The sequence below is a fragment of the Rousettus aegyptiacus genome, unplaced genomic scaffold (assembly GCF_014176215.1).
Source record: "Rousettus aegyptiacus isolate mRouAeg1 unplaced genomic scaffold, mRouAeg1.p scaffold_m13_p_1, whole genome shotgun sequence".
NCBI lineage: Eukaryota > Metazoa > Chordata > Mammalia > Chiroptera > Pteropodidae > Rousettus > Rousettus aegyptiacus.
In genome coordinates this window covers 144,412,526-144,430,872 of record NW_023416284.1, presented here as the reverse complement: position 1 = coordinate 144,430,872, position 18,347 = coordinate 144,412,526, and the positions used below count along the sequence as shown (strand labels likewise).

Here is an 18,347-nt window from a genome sequence, read left to right as displayed (position 1 = left end):
CAGTAAAGTTTCAAATTCTGCCTCATAAAGCATAGTATACTTATTAATCTAGTCATGAATTATCTAACCAAAAATGTGAATAATATATATTTGAATGTAGTTTTTGTGCTCTTTAAAAAATGGGCTTAAAATATAACAAGACCATCCTATAAAAAGTTTCTAGAAATAAAAGTGAAAAAAAAGAAAATCATAAAGAAAAAGACTGATAGATTAGGCTACATGAAATCAACCTTCTGAATATCAAAATTATCATAAATAAAATTAATATCCATATTTGTTTAATCAATATATTTTTACTGAACATCTACCAAATGCAAAGCCCTATTCTAGGTACTTAGGACATGCTAGTGAACAAAACTAACAAAAATGTCTGCTCTCATGAAACCTGGGAGTTTAACCTTTTATGTGTTTAAGATATAAAGAGCTCTTAGAAACTACAATGGATTTTTTTTTTTTTTGGTCTGTCCTAAATCTCTTCCTTCTGAAAACTTCTCTACTTAGAATGATTCTATGAGGGTATCAATCACAGAGTGGACCAATAAAAATACCTCATTACCCTATACAGTGTGGTTGGCCCTTCTATGGGTGTGTGACCCAATTAGGTCAGGTTCTGTGAGGGTAGTTAATATGGATTCTTAGAATGAAAATCATCTCTTTCCTTTTTAACAGAACCACCTAGAAGATCCCAGGAGCCATCTTTCCTGTAACATCAGAAAATTCTCACTAAGAATGAAGCCAACGATAAGGAAAGCAGAACCAAAAGATGAAGAAGGAAAAGGGAAAGGAGAGGGAGATTCCTAAAATATTATTTAAACTCACATCTCTATCCATAGCTGAATCAGGCTCATATTTCTATCCATGGCTGAATAAAATCATTACCTCATGGAATAATTAAACTAACCATTAAATTCTTCACTGGCTCAGCTAATTCAACTTTAATTTTTTTTTTTTTCTGCAACCGAAAGAATAATGAACAATGTAGAATTAATGGGGGGAGAAAACAATGATCAATGTGCAAAGAACACGAGTATTCGAATGACGCAGAACTTTGAAAAGCTTTAAACATACTTTTTAAAGTTTAACTCCATCAGAAATAAAAGGAATACAAATTAAAAAGTCAATGATTACTACTTTTATGTGGCTGAGGATGTGGGTAAATAAGCACTCTGACACACTTCTAGTGAACGTGTAAGACCAATCCTTCTGGAAGTCATTCGTCAATGTCTATCAAAAGGCTTAAAATATTCATAACCAAAATAGATACTATAAAGATATTTGCTCTCTAAATTATTTCAAAGTTCAATGGCATCCCAATCAAAATCAGCTTAGGATCAACTTAACAACATGATTCTAAAGTCTATCTTCTCTTAAAATATATATATTATACATATGCCTATCTACAGGAAATTGGTTAAGTGAATTGTAGAACATTCATATAACAAAATAGTATATACCCAGTAAAATGAATGATATAGATCAATATGTACTTATATGGCATGATATCTAAGATCTACAATTAAAAATATAAAGTACTTAACATTTGAATAAAACAAAATAAACACCTGCCACATGTTAAAAATTCACCCGAATGAATAAAAAAAAGTGTCAAAAATATTTCAAAAAAATGATAAATATCAAGTAATAAAGGTTGATGGAGGCAAGGACAAAAGGGGAAAAAACTATGTGATAAAAATATATTATAAAATTAGATAAATTACATTTGAGTGGTACTGGATTTTTTTTAAAAAATCAACTAAACCGAATTAGTAGACCCAAGTATATATAATAAGTGTATCTGAAAAAAATTAATAACTGCTAAAGACAAATACCATTTGCAAAAAAATAAAACTAGACCAATACCTCACATTTCACATCAAAATAAATTTCAGATGAATCCAAGATGCTAAAAAAAAAATGAAAGACTCAGAAGATAACATATGTGAATGTCTGTATAACTTTGAGTGGGGAAGCCTTAGCAATGTGTATTAGAAAAATGAAAACTTTTGAGAGACCATATGAAATTAACTGGTTCTAGTTTTATCATCCCAATATAAACAACTACAAAAGTGGATGAAATATATAAAACCAATGTTTTCAGACATTGAAAAAGAAGCGAGAAAAGCCTCTGATCCCTGAAAGATGGGGAAAAAACAAGATGAGTCTTATATCATTCCAGCTTTTGGTTTTGAGGCACCTTCCAGATAGATACACATTAAGGGGGAGTCTAAGTAAAATACGCAGGTCTGGCTAAGTTGGGGTAAGAGAGGTCAGAATTATGGGAGTCCAACACAAGTGAAATCTGCAAAGCTAAGTGCCAGAGAGAAGGAAGCCTTATAATGAAGAGCTCCAGAAACCACCATATGGGTACTGTTGAGTCACTGGCTGAATACTAGCTGCTCAGGTGTAGGGTAATACTCCATGATGTGAGGCAAAGAATGGCCACCAGGAAGCTGTAAGATAAACAATTTCTAAAGATACTAATACATACAACTTAAATGAATCTCCAAGGAATTATGCTGAGTGAAAAAAAGCCAATCTCAAAAGGTTACACACTTTTCTATTTCTATAATGGTTTTGAAATGACAGACCTTTAGAATTATGAGTAACACAAGAGATTCTTGGAATAATAGAATTGTTCAGTATCTTGACTGTGTTTGTGGATACATGAACCCACATACACAGGTAATAAACTGTATAAAATTAAACACACACATATTAATGAGTACAAGTAAAACTAGAGAACCATGAATTCTATCAATGTAGATATACCAGCTGTGATATTTACACTATAGTTTTGCAAAATGTTTCCTTTAAGAGGAACAGAAAAGAAAATATCAAAATATGTCACATATAAGGGTAAGTTTTCTTTCCTGAAACTATTTTTCAGGTATGTGTGTACATTCATACACTGGGTCAGGATGTAAAATATCTTTCTTGCTGTGGGTCATATTCAAAAAAGTTTCAAAGCCATTGCAAAGCTTATGAGCTTTGGGTAAGTGAAGCTGCATCTGCTTTAATTCACCATTACATGTCTAGAAACAACACATGGCCTGACACGGGCAGATGCTCAACGAACGTTTGTCAAGAGAATGGAAGAATGAGGACAAGAGATATTGGGAAAGGGAAAAAAACAACACTAAATTTTACCTATGTCACAATCTTGCTTTAGTCTCTACAGAACCCTAAATAAAACCTTGTATTTTTCTCAGGAGAAGATTCTTGCTAGGAGAGTAATTTGTAAAACCTGAAACTCTTTTTTACATTCTAACTTTCAAGCCTATAGATAGGTAGCCAAAATTATCTACTTGAGAGTCCCCACCCCACACCCTACCCAGTGCCATCCTTTTCATAGCTGGTCCCCTGCAGAAAGAGAAGTAAGTGGTGTCCTCCTCACTGCCTCCAAGCCCAGCCAAATTTTGCTATCCACCTCCTAACCTTAAAACCAGCTTACCTTTCCACTAGTGAAATTATCAACGTGAAATAGGCAAGGTTAAACTAGGAGGCAGCAGAAAATGGACTGATCAACAAAAACTACGTTTATTCTCTACTAATGTACTGGAGAAATAATCCTGCCATCACCACTGCAGCCAGGAGTCAAAAACTAGGTTGTAGGGTAAGAATGAAGCCACAAAATACTACTACGGCTTTTGGGTTCTGCATGACATGTGCTAAGTATTTTATTAATAAAAACATTTTGTTTCAAGACTGAATCATGATGATAATCCCTCCAATTTACATATCAACTCTATTGGGGTTCCCTGGATTGAGGGTCCACCTGAGTCAATCATTTCAACACATCTGTGTCAAAAAAGAGTAAAATGGGCACGATAGAACCCAAGTCAAGTACAGGAATAAGGGGCGGGAATGGGGTCCTAGGAAGCAGACATCTTCTTTCCCATCAAATCTCCTTAAAATTGAAAACTTGTTTCTCAAATCTAAAAAAGAAAAATAGTAAAAAAAATAAAAAATTAAAATAAAATAAGAGCTTGTGAAGGAACTCTGAGACTATTCTCCCAGAGAGCCTCCGAAAATGAGAATTTGGTTTGTATTACCTATTTTGTAAGTATTCTAAACTAAACTGAGTAGCCACCAAAACATTCATCTCACTTCCTATTTCAGGATTCCTTTCTCTTCCGCTCTCTAAATTATAAAGATGTTCTTAACCAAAAGTTGACACACACTCAGTCTATGAAAACACCCCGTGTTATCATATCTTTTCTAATTCTTTCAAGCATTCAGATAAATTATATTTACTGTACTTCTCTTCAATTAGTTAGAATATGGCTGAATTTTTCAAACTCTAAAACCCAACAACTTCCATGGGTTTTTTTTTTTTTTTTTTAGTCCTTTTGCAGAAGCAGAAGTTGTGCTTTACTAACTACCTCCATTTATGGTTAAATGGTTAAGGTAAGAGGAGAAACAACGATGTTGCTTTAAGCTGTGACTGAACACGAAAGTGAAGGCATAGGAAGTACATGTTTACGAAGAGGCAAAGAACAAGATCTGACAACAGGATGAGATCTATAGGCCATGCCCAAAGATGCAGACACATAAAATTGATCAAGTACCTGATATAAAATGCTTTCTAACTAAGAAGCAAGCCTATACAGGTCTCAAGAATACCTATCAGACAATGAACTAAGAAAAAAACTATTCTGAGCTTCTTTCACATTTTTTAAACAAGTAAGCTTCAGGAACTTGAAGAATTTTATGGGCAATCTCTGTCATTCACTTTTATAAACTATTCTCTTTTCATTAGATTTGCTAAATCTGTAAAGCTAAAACAGGAATTTAGTGGCATTCGTGAACAAATCAGAAAAAGAGGGAAGGCCTTCTTCTTAAAGATGAGAAGATAAACCCTTAAAGTTTTATGTTTAAGGCACTATAACTGCTTATTCAACTCCTATTTTATTTCTTGTCCTAAAAATATTACTAATAACTTCTGTAACCACTCCCTCATAATGCAAATTTGTTATGGCTATAGGGGAGCCTGGAACTTGTTTATTAGTCTAGGACCAAAACCGATCTCATTACATGTAAATGCGAGTTTTGAGTATGCCAAATATAAGAAATGATTGGCAATAAGACCAGGTAAAGTAAGAGCCACCTTCACGACATCAGTGAAAGTGGATAACCAGGGAGAGATTTAGGACTAGAAGAAAAGATTTGGAAATAAAAAGCAGAAAACAGACAATTTTGGCAAGATTGAGGTCAGGGAAGAAGAAAGACATTCATTTATTTAGGAACATCTAGAAAGTAAGCAACAGCTCAGAAAGTTTCAAAGAATGTCAGTCTTTGTGCTCAATATATAGAAATGGGAGACCAAGGAACTGTTACTCATGCATTAAGAGTATCCACTAATAACTAAATTGAGGGTAAGGGCTTAGATTTTGAGTAGAAATATTAGTGGAAAGTAAAAGTGAAAAAGAACAGCTTTTTAAAACATGGTGTTAAGCTGAGTCAAACAGCACTAAGCAATGAGATTCTAAATGATCTAATAACCTATCTAGAGATGATTTCCTTCCCCAAGATCAACTCACTTTATACAGTAAATAATGTTTGCACCCTAACATGTTAATTAATACTGCCTTAAACTACAGGCACACCCTATGAGAAGTAAAAGAGCAAACGAATATTACCATCCTCCCGTCCCCTCCCCCTATTTTACCTCTCCTCATCCTATTCTCTTGTTGGTAGTGGATTGAAGGATGGATATGGAGGTTATCTCGCCTCATTCTATTCTCTTGTTGGTAGTGGATTGAAGGATGGATATGGAAGTTATCCCTGAGCAAAAGCTGGGAAACTTTCTGTTTGTACCACCTTATATTTGTTTTAACACACTTACCAACATCTCCATAAACATACAGGCCCTTTGGAGGTTTGCTCCTTGAAAAAAGCTGCAAATTAAGAACAAATTATGAATCTCTAACATGGAAATAATTATATCATCATATACATAGTGTTCTTAACTATTCTATAATATATACAGGACTAAAATGGGCTACCGTACACAGTAAATATTAAAAAAAAAAAACTTGAGGTAAAAGGCTGTGAACCCCAACTTAGGTTTCAACACAGGAGGCAAGAGCTCTTAACCCACACAACCTAAGTCTCCATCCCCTAAGTCTTAACCCACACAACCTAAGTCTCCATGCTAACCATGTAATCTTCCCCTTTTCCCAAACTGGTTCCCCAAACAATGGCAGCCTAGCTCATTCAAATTAAGCAATAGATTAGAAGAATTTTTCTGAAGAAACTGAATGATCTACAGGAAAGAAAAAAAAAAAAAGTCCCAAAGGCACTTATGTGACTTATGTGTGGGTTTCTTCCACAGAAAGAGCTGATTCCCTACCAGCTTACCTTACAGAAAAGCACACCAGTCAATGAACCTGAGATGAGCCTTTGAATCGGCTTATTAATATTTGAAAAGATACTAAAATGAATTAACAGCCAAGAATCAACAGATTTGGGGGGGAAAATCTTCCAAGAGAAAAGCTGGAAACCAGAGTAAATATACGGGGTGGGGGTGGGGAGGACAGGAAACAGAGACAAAACAGAGAGAGAGCAAAAGGAATCTTCAGAAATAAAACTGTAATCAATGGAATTGATATGTTAGGGAAAATAAGAGAAGCTATTAAAAGTATAAAGAACAAAATGCAATTTAAAAAAAAAAAACATCAAGAACAAGAGAGCACTCCAAAATTTAAAATATGGTAGCAGAAATAAAATTTCTGAAAAAGGATTAGAAGCTTGAGGAAATGTTCCAAAAATACAACACATAACCAGCAATAATAAACAATGAAAAATATAAGAAAATTACAGGATTAATTCAGGAAGTCCAACATCTGACAAAAAGAAATTCCAGAAAGAGAAAACAGGAAAAAAAAAAAAAAAAAGGCAAAGATTTTTCTCAGAACTGAAGGACTTGAAATCTAGGTTGGAATAACAGACTAAGTATCCAACACAATGAGAGAAATAAGATCCATAACAAGTCACAATCCTGAAATTTCAGATGCCAGAGATAGAAAGAAGTGGCAGGGGTGGACGGGAGAGGAACAGGTCACTAACTACAGATAAAGACTTGAATGAAATTTGAGGGATAATGATTTCCAATTTAATCTATCTGATCTAGCCACGGAGTGTGAAAACGGGAAAATTGGCATGCCATACAAACAGGGTTTCAAAAAACCTCCGCAACAGAAAGAGGAACACCCAGGTTCCACAAAACTCAAAGGATCCAGCAAAGGAAGCCCTGATAAGATGGAGGGTTACTCTGGGATTGCAGCTGCACAGCGAGTCGAGAAAGAAATCAAGTCCAGAAACAGGAGGATAGAGGGCTCCGGGGAAAAAAAACGAAAGGGAAATTCTCTTTCTTTACCTGATATTATTATCAACTCAAATAATCATCTTGAATTTTGATAAAAAATCAGAAGAAAAACCTTCAAACTCTGCAGCAGTTCTTAAGACACCTGTGCAACAACCAAGGTAAGCCAGAGCAGAGGATTCAGAGGGTAAATGCAAAAAGATTATGGCACTTAGCGCCAACCAGAGTAGTCAATATTCTGGCAGAGAACACTGTCAAAAGCTAGACTTCAGTATCTAGTACATAATGCTTTTGCTTTTTAATCTGTGGATACACTCCAACCTGCCTTAGAAACCTCTCTTGCTTTTCTGTTCCCCTTAGCTTTCTCTATAAAATCCAGCCCCTGACTCCAGTATGCTCCTTCCAGAAGAACCTTCACCATGGTTTAGGCAGAAGGATGCGCTCTGTTTTGATGGTACCCCCTGGGTGCCGTCCCTGTGTCCCTTCCCTGTGTCCCTCTGCACATCAGCTCTCCACCTACTCTTAGATCTCAGCCGAAAACAGATTCCACTCCTGCCAATACCTCTTAATTTGTCTTGTTTTAATATCTTAAATGAACCATTCTTGTATTCTGGTGATTGTTTTCAAGTTGCCAGAAAAAAGGTATTATGCTCTTAAACAATTTTAGAACAGCTTCGAATTGGAAAACTTACATGCAACCTAACAAACTCCAAGTATGTCTCACATATTAGAAAACTTCCAAAAGCAACATTCTTTATTAGGTCACTGGCAGTGTCACAGCAATTCATAATTCTTCACAACACATTTTGCGGAACTAGTCTGGGGCCTACTCTAGTATTGTTCACATGATATAATCAATATATGCGGAATAAGTGGAGTTCAAGTAAAAAAAATTAACAAAGATGAAGATAAATGATGACAAGAGAGCCCAATGCTGCCAAAAAAAAAAAAAAAAAAAAATAAGCACTCAGGGTCTTATTATATTTTACTCACTCAAACACAATTTATTTTTGAAAGAGCACTTTGACAAATACTGTATTACATTATGAATGATATATAATTCATATATTATATTATATTTTATAGTAATATTTAGAAGATGATAAAGAAATACTGTTGGTACTAAAGGAGAAGATCTTCCAACATCTGAGATCACAGACACCTGGTACAACATAAATACTGTTTAAGATGAATATTTGACTCTAATTTTTTTTACTTTTTTTGCTATAAAGAAATTGATAAACAAAACAGATAGTCCTCTGATGATGTTAGATATCATCTATCTAAACAATATATATTCCCAAGTATTTTCACTTGCAGAGGTAAATCAGTTTTCTCCTAACAAAATTTCAGTCTTCCAAGAATTACTGAAATTATTTCAAGGGATTTGAAAATCTATATTTTAAAGGGATAATCAGAAGATTAAATAGAGAACAGTAAGACTATTTAGAAAGCTGTAGAACAGGTCCTTAAGAAATTTTAAAATTGTTTATTCATAGTAAATTCAAGGAAAGTTAGTTTCATGCATTTTTTCTAAATGACTAACTTACACAGGAACCCACATCATTTACATCCTCCTAATTTACATTTCCTCACAATTTACCCTATTTTTCAGTTCCATTAAATTTCCTTTCTTAATTTCCTGTAATTTTTTCTTATGTCTCAGAGAACTCCTCCCTGGCACAGGTCCTCGGTGCTGGTATTCTTCTCCAAGAGCTCCGCTCCCTGAGATGCCTCCTCCTCCTTGCCCTGGACCCCAGGATGCTCGCTGGCTTGCTGGCTGGATGCTGGCTGAGTTCAGTCTCTAGGAGGTACCACTTGCAGGAGATAGGAGGGAGGGGATGGAGGGCAATCCAGGTCATTCTCTTCTGTTCCTCCTGCTTTGGTGCTGAGTCTCTGGTAGAGCTGCATCCCTCCAGGACCATCAGGCCCTCATGCCACAGCTCCAGCTCTCTCCAGGCTCCTCCTTTCCCCTCTCCAAGCCTTATTTGCTGCCCTAGGCCCGCCCTGCCCATGACTCTCTAAGTGGTCTCTTAATTAAGTTCTTATTTGAAACATTTGTTGTGAACTATTTCCTACCAAGACCCTGATATGTGCCCAACACCTAAAATGCAAAAAACTAACGTAAAACAAAGACTTGGAAATACGATTGTGAATTAATTTCTCTAATGACCAGTGTAAGATTTGTCATGTTACTTGTATCTCAGGAAAGTTGTAAAAGAGGATGATGACACCTTCTCTAATGGGTTTTTGATGACTTCAATGACACTGCATTGTAGATTGTGCAAATGGTAAATAGGAGGATGTTGGAAGATAGTGGTAACTTACCATCTACTTGTTAAGCATAAAAGATACAGCGGAAGAGTATTGGAGTTGAACCCAAAAGATCTGGTACAAATTCTTGATCTACTACTTATTAACTGTGTGACTCTGGGTGACCACATCAACTCTACAACCCACTATTTTCTTATCTATTAGGTATAGGGCAGCACAAAGGAGTTCCTGCTCGCTGCCCACTTCTGCATGCCTAATCACAAGACCTACTCACTCACGATGAAGACTGCAAACTTCATGTGCTTACTGATACCGTTTCCATCCGAGCTTATGGACCATGAATAAAGAAACATTTCACCCTTTAACATACCCTTCTTAAAGATCTCAACAACACTAATGTACACTCAAGATATTTCATAACTAAAACTCTATACCAAACAAATCTAGAATACATTCAAGAACATGTAGTACAATTTCAAATATAGTCCATATGCTTAAGCCGTAAAGGAAATCTCAATAGATTTTAAAGAATCAGTGTACTCCAACCATAATGTAATAAAATTAGAAATAAATGATGGAAGGATAGCTTAAAATAGAAAAAGCTCATACTAAGATATTGACCTTCTTGTCATGTTTACCCAGACTTCTGAAGATTGCTGGAAAAGTCTGAAAGCCCTGCAGAATGTACCCTCTCACCAGTCTCTCCATATTGTCAATAATTCTGTTGCCCTGGTTACTTCATTCTGTCTCTGCATTGATGCTCTAGAATCTTCTCGGCTCCCTTCAAGCTTAACTACACTTCCTCCATCACTTTCAGCAGATGTCTCCTACTTCTTCATACAGAGAAGGCATTGGGTTGGAACACCTTCAACTTCCTATATGAAACTGCAATCCTACCCGCATCTGCACCCATCCTTTCCCCACCCATGACAAAGGAAGATGATTTCTCTTCCAGTGCAACTCTCTATCAATTTATGTGTCTCAGTACTCTCCACCCACCACCACCCTGCCAACCTTCTGAGAAACCCTAGCCTATCAAATTAAATTTTTCACTTATATTGTGAGCCTTCCATCAACATCTTTATAAATGTCTTCTTGTGAATTCACTTTTACGTTCTTGAAAAGTAATGTCTTACAAGCAAAACATAAATCCAAAAACCATAATGGAAAAGATACATTAAAAGCAGTGGAGGCAAACATTCCTCTTTTGGGGAAAAAAAAAAAATGTTAAGGTAAAGAAACAAACTGCGGAAAAAAAAAAACTGCAACATTTATTAGAGATCAGGACTTACTTCCTTAGTAAACAAAGAGCTTTTATAAATCGATAAGAAAAACAAATACAAATGGATTAAACATATAAAAGAATACTTAATTTCATATACAATAAAAGAGGCATGATTTAAAATAACAATGAAATACTGTCATGACAAAAATCTAAAAGTCTGAGAGTATACAGTATTTTTAAAGGTTCAGGGAGACAGGCAGGCTCATAAATGGATAAGAATATGAATTGCTATAGTCTTTTTGAGGCAGTTTGGCATTGTCTATCAGAATGTAAAGTATATATACCCTTTAACTGAAAAATTCCTTTTCTAGAAACTTATCCCACAGGAATATCCACACATGTACACAAAGACATATTAGTATATGCATATGATAGAGTACTATACCACTGTTAAAAGCTATTGAATTGTGGGACACTCATATCTCCTGGATATAGTGTTAAATTAAAAAAAGAAGTACAGACCAGTGTGTATCCTGTGGTCCCACTCTATAAAAATGAAATGAAGTTTCCTAAGGGTTCCACAAAAAAACTGTCAACAATGAATGCATCTGGAAAGGGAATGGAGGTGATAAGAGGGACTTAATTTTAATTGTACACTCCTTTACACTGTTTTAATTTGCTACCAAGTATATATGGGTTTTCTCATTAAAAAGGATGATTTAGAGAAGACCAGATACACTTCTGTCAGAGGACCCATGAGCTACAGCACAAGAAGAAGAAAAGAATAAAAAAGGAATTAAGTACCAAGAGGATAGGACTGGAGAGATGAGACATCAACTGACTAGAGAGTTTAACAAACTTTGGGAAGAAAGAACATGACAAAGGAAGGTTAACTGTGAAAGCCAGGTAGGAAAGGCAGATCTCAGAGCGCCCCTGGAGAAAGGGGCCCTGAAGACGAGCACTAGAGGGGTTGAAGGTCCTGAGAACAAGGAGTTCTGTACAGCAAAAAGGGCAGGGAGTGGACATCTATATATAGAATAGTCACACACAACCACTCCTATCCCCCTCTACCACCGCAGCAGCACCTGAAGAAGACAGGCTGCTAACGCCTAGGCAAAAGACCACAAGCCTCTTCTCAGTCGAGTTCCACTGTATCAGAGCATCCTCTGGTCTACTTGATGGAACCAACAGACCACAACGAACACATCCTTCAAAGTTTCCAAAGACTTTTAAACTCTAAATTTCCTATTAACATTTGGACTCTAACCCAGAACTGGATCTCTTCGGGCAGGGACAGGGAATTAATCACATCAGTATCCACAGAACACAGAGCAGATACTCAGAAATGAATGTCGATTCAATGCCCTAATGAATTACAAGTAATGGTTAAGAAATAACAAATGTGTATATTTCTGAGACAAACTTAAAAGGAAATCATGAAATTTGTATATAGACTACACACAGAAACAAAAGGATTAGAGATGTATTATTGTCATAAAAATCTCTTCCCCTCATTCCTGCACTAGACTTTTGTCAAGTTCCCTGCCTCAGATTTAATACTCATTTGCTAGTTGACTGTTCTTCCCTACCAACAATACTAGTTATTTATTGTAAACGTTTATATTAACAAAAGCAAGAAAAATAGAACAAATACAGTTTGAAGTTGGCAACTAGAAAAATTTTATTGGACCACATGCTTTGAGTTAATCCTGGCATTAATTTGGATATTTTCAAACAGCCATTCATCCTAAAATGTATCAGCCTTCTTAATATTTATTACTTTAGCCATTGCCATGTATAAACAGAAGCTTGATAAATGTCTTGAGGTGATGGTGACCATAACAATGGTCACCTAGTCTGAAGACCCTAGGATTCTTAGTGCATTAGAATAAGAGGTCTTTCTGTGGCCACTGCAACTTCAGTCAGAGGTCCATCAAATATATCACACAAAGAGATTTGGTATACATGGGAAGTTCAGTGCAAACATCATACTGTTAGGAAAAAAATACCTCAAATGCATGTCTTCTCTTGGGAAGTTATCTTTAAACACAACTATACTTTCCTCCCTAGTCTCCATTCGATTCCACTTTTCCACAACTGTGCAGCAGCGATACCCTTTAAGTGAGAATGACCCCACTTCCAGCTCCATCCTCCATAACAGGACGATGGTTTCAGGGGAGAGTTTAGAACCCAAACTATGGATCCTGGGTCCAAACACATATACACATGTTCTTTAATGAAATAACTGTTTTTTAATGAAACAACATTTGGGGAAAATCTGAAGAAATTTGTGGGCTTCATATTTACGGTTGCCATATAAAATACAGGATACCCAGTTAAATCTGAATTTCTGATTAACATCAAATAATCATTTAGTATACATATGTCCCAAATATCACATGGGACATATGCATAATAAAATACTATTCATTATTCATCCGAAATCCAAGTTTAACTGGACATCCTGGATTTTTATTTGCTAAATCAAGAAATCTTATTAAAGTATTATATCATGTGATAAAAGTATTACATCACTGCTAACTTTCTTGTGTGATAATGGTAACATAGTTATGAAGGAAAATATCTTCGTTAGGAGATAGGTAGTGATGTTTTTGTAACTTACTTTCAGATGATTAAAGAAAACATAGAGAAAAGAAGAACACCAATGTGGCAAAATGTTAAATTAACCCTTCGTGGATTTAAGTGTGTTGTTGAAATTTTTCAAAATAAAAAGTTGAGGGGAAAAAAACAAAAATTCTGATAAGGTGACTAATTAACATATTACTTTTACTTTTGAATTCAATCTAAAAGCATTCCAAAAGTATCTGCATATTTGCATTTTAGACAACTGCTTTCAAAATGGTTAGCCAAACTATTCTTTTAACTGCTGCAGAGTAAACATTTGCCATCCATTATTCCAAATATTTTGATTGAATCATAGTTACAATTATCCTTTGTTCCTTATGTTAAAATTCTAGTGTTAAAAAATAATCCAAGATAATTCTCATTAAAGTTATAAATTAAAATAGCATGTCCTCCACCTGCTACTCTGGCAGGATTTCCATTAGGAAAATAGATAACAGGGGTGGTCTTGTTAAAATAAAAAGAGTTATTTTCAATTTGTTTAAAATGCAGGAATACTACTTTTCCTGTTTCTCCCCACTCTCTCCACCATTCCATTATCTCCCAAAATGACAGAATCAGAGACAATGATTCCAGCTGGAATGCTGAGCATAATTACATCTTTTAAAAACTAGCATTATGTCATTCTCAACATAGACTACTTTTTGATAAAAATGTATATCATTCAGGTTTCTAAGATCTTATAAAACTAAAAACTAAACTGTATGTTAGCACCCATAAATTCTCTATAAATGAAATCTTTTTTTAAATACCTTCAGCAGATTTGCAAGAGAACCCTCTTAACCTAAAATACACTAATTTGTTCAGTTTACTAGTATAATTAAGCCTATTTAAGTATCTAAATAACTTGCGTGTGTGTGTGTGTGTGTGTGTGTGTGCTTAAACCTCTAAAACAACCAGCTTAAGAAATGGCTTGCCTTCTGATTATAATAGAATTTGAAGGTGCAAATTACTTTTTAATGTCTCATGCATTCAAGCAACAAACATGTGTAAATGCCTGTATGTGCCACTGGGAGACAAATGACAGGAGGCAATTTCTTCAGCGAATCCTTCCACGTTCACTTACTCCTGATAATCTGATTCTGGACCAGCTCAGGTGAAGCTATGCTAGGTGTGATCTACTGCAGTCCACCATTGCCACCACTGGATGTCCAGGATATAAGCATAATTCTCAAACCAATGCAGAGTTCATCAAAGGAAAAATGTGGAAAGTACACCCTGGTCTGAATCTGGCTGAGGTTCTGAATTTGAAGAATTCAAATGGCCTTCCAGGCTTCGTCTGGATTAGCAAAGAAATGACACTAAAGAGAGAATGAGACCACAAACACAGCCTCAGAGAGGCAAATAGACATAGGAACCTACACTCTCACACAGACACATAAACAGGCTAACAGCCACCAGGACAACTACCTTCGGAATCAACAGAGAATTATTTTGTGACTCCTCAGTGATGAAGGATAACTGGAAAGATGCTTCCATAGAGAATCTTCAAGAATAGTAACTGTAAAGGCAACTGGTGAGGAGTTCACTAGGGACGTCTCTGAACTTCAAGCTTAAATAGATTTTATGGAATCATAACTGAAAGAGAAGGAAAATCTACACAATTCAGAACTAGGTTAATTGGTGACTTCATGAGAACGAAACCACCAGAACATAAAATCTATAACATGCCACGACTTTTCCAAATACAACAATCCCATCTGAAAAGAGATCTTTTCACTCCCCTCTACTCAGAATCTCACCCTTGCTACCATGTTTTCCTCCCCACTTCTTCCAAACCAAAATCCTGTTGCCAGTGGACCTAAGTGGACAGTTCTTAAAACAAAGACCAGTTTTCCTAGTCCCTAAACACTCTCTGCCAAGAGATTTTTCTAGCCTACTGACTATCCGCCAAGAGGTTTCCCTGATTTTCTCTCTATGGGCTGGGTTTTCCACTACTATCCCCATATCCTGAAAATAACAGAGAATTACCATTAGAGTTGATCAGTATTCACACAAACCTACTACTGAACATCCTGAACCTGACCAAAAACTTGAGACATTTTTATCTCTTCAAAAGTAATTTTCAATTCTCAGTGGTTTCAAAAACTGCTATTACTTAAGTAATATCCTTTACACAAATGAAAGCTTTATATAATAATTCTCAAAAGAGTTTTGTAAAGTTTATTTAAATTTTAATCTTATTGAGTGCATTACTTACATTTTATTATTCTCCCTAGATAGTAAACAGTACATTTAACCTAATTAACGGTCCTCTATAACAGGTATAATACTGAATTTATGTAGTACTGAAGCTATTACATGACAGATCAGAAATTGGACACATTTGAAATGTCAAAGCCATTCTATATGCCAAGAGCGGTATCTTATTTTAATTTATTTTAATTATAAAACAAATGTAAAAATAAATATATTTTTAATTAGTATTTTTTTAAAAGATGTTGAAAAAAATTATTTTAACTATAGTACTATTGATCCTTCTCAGGAGCAAATAGTTAATATATATAAACTTAAATAAATATATAAATTTATACTATATATATTATGTGAGTTTTATGTTGTTAATTTTGATGTATATGTCCACATTTGGAATCTGGTCCTTAAAGAGTAAATCAATAGTAATTTGATTCATAGAATTTCTTTATGAGTGTCAGAATTATAAGTACCAAGTGAAGCAATAATATAGAATAAACTTAAATCCTTTTAGAGTAGGTTCTCAAAGACTTTTCCCATATGCACTTTATACCCACTTGAATTTTTGTACTTAATTCACTGAGTTATAAATAACTGTTTATTACTGTTCTCTCCACTTTGAACAAGGTATCACTGAAATCAGAAACTATTAACTTTATTCACATCTGTATCCTTGGCTTCCAGCATGGAGCCTAGCACACAGTGAGGACCAAACAGCCTTTTGGTTGAAATGAATTTATGTATAATAACTCAGGGTCCTCGGTAAGCAAAGAAATACATTTCCTAGCTAAGCATGATAGATGTTTCCAGAAATCTAAAAATCATTTACTTTTCCCTGCTACACAATGGAACTGCTTCCCCCAGTACCCACTCTGGGGATGTATCAATTCTCCTTTAGACGACAAGAAGACACTAGCTAATTATCCCAGTATATGAAATGAGCACATTACCTAGAGAAGACAAAACATTACCGTATAGGAGGTAAGATTAAATCCAATATTAGTAGTTATGGAGGTATAACTACACATCATACATAGAACTCAGAAACATCTGGCATTCATGAAAAAGATTTAAGGCCAAGAAAATTCGGCTTATGAAACTTCAGAAAAAGGAAAAAATTCCATTGCTAAAACCTCTTACTAAGATATTTCCAATGTCTGCCTTTCTGAGCACTGTGCTAATAATTCCCTTCCCTCAATCTATTTGTAAGAAGGAAAGGCTGACTATAGTAGAGTCTAAAATTATATTATCAAAAATGTTGCATTTTCCTCAACATGATAAAAAAAAAAACTAACCTACTGAAATATCTCATAATTACACTAAAAAATATTTTTACTATGGAATATTATAAACAGGCTAACTTAAAGAAAATATTGGAACACCTGGTTACCTACCACCCAGCTCTATCAAATCTTTACATTTTGACATATTTATTCCAACATTTAAGTAATAAAATATTAGGTACAAGTGAAACCTCCTTAGTGCCTTTCTCCTGCAAGGTAAACAATCCTGATTTTGAAGTTTATCATCCCTATGTTGTGCGACATTCCATTTTAGAAATACATTTTGATTTATTTATCCATTTTTGTGTTATCTGCTAGTTATCCCCCCAAAACAGACTCTTTGCCTATTTTTCCATGGGGTTGCTTAATATTTTTTTCTATTATTTGGTAGGAGTTTTTATATATTCTAGGTAGCAATCTATAGTCAATTATTTTTAATTTACATAATTCTGCTGCCATAAGCAAAGTAGTCAGCTCTGGTTGAAAATGACAGATAAAATTCTAATTCTAAATATTATAAAATAGGGCCATATCCCTTTTTGTTAGGTAGCTAGTCAGACACGAGTGACAGGATTAACAAAGGAATAGGGGCCCAGCCTAGAGTCAGCCCAAAGAACAACCCAATGGTAGTAGAATTTTGGGTACACATATGTGCACTAGGCAAAAAGTTATATATAGCAGTCAAGTGTCAATCAAAATGATCTCACTTGTCAATCACCTAGAAATGTCTTTGGAACCACCCATCACAGTCCAAATATAATGCAGACATTCCCATTTCTGTATTTGCCCCTTTTTGCCCCTTTTTGCCCCTTTGTAGCCCTTTTGGACCTTTTGTGTTGGTTACTGTGGTTACAGTGCTGGGACATATGCCTTGGGGCATACTTTGTCTTTCTAAAATAAGTTTAATAAATCTTTTAATAAATCTTTTCTAAATCTCACTCACCTGTGATTCTTCACTGCGTCAGTGAGGAAGAAATGAGGAAAATGCTAACTACACTTCTGCGCCTCCCCAACCCCAACACTGGGGCAACACTGAATTCCCATCAGCCCCCCAGTAACACTTTCTTTAAATTCATTTTCAGGGATTTATTAAAGACATTCTCATCTATGTTAATAGAATGATTTCACCTGCTGAAACCATGACAAAACTTAAAATATAATTGAATACCCTGGCTAATTATTCTGGAGTCTGAAGCAGACCCACTACACTCTGTTTCTCGAATTTCAGATTTTAAATGAGTCTTTAGCATGTGTTAGTTTTCAAAAAACAATGTAGTTTGACCCCCAATCTCACTTCCTTGTGGATACCTTCCTGAGGTTAGGACACAACACTTTTGCTTCAACTTTTATAAAAATTTGAAAAAGAAAAATTCATTTTAAAATATGTCTAGTTCTAATAAAACTG

At 35.2% G+C, this 18,347-nt stretch overlaps 1 protein-coding gene across 4 annotated transcripts in view; it reads right to left on the bottom strand.

Moving 5' to 3' along the window:
* Window positions 1-18,347, bottom strand: part of AFG1L (AFG1 like ATPase) — a 165,138-nt gene that overhangs the window by 101,205 nt on the left and 45,586 nt on the right. For all 4 annotated transcript variants that reach the window (XM_016160191.2, XM_016160193.2, XM_016160195.2 and 1 more), the window contains one exon: window positions 5,846-5,897. In XM_016160191.2, coding sequence (XP_016015677.1) covers window positions 5,846-5,897 — 52 coding nt within the window. The remainder of the gene's footprint in view (window positions 1-5,845; window positions 5,898-18,347) is intronic.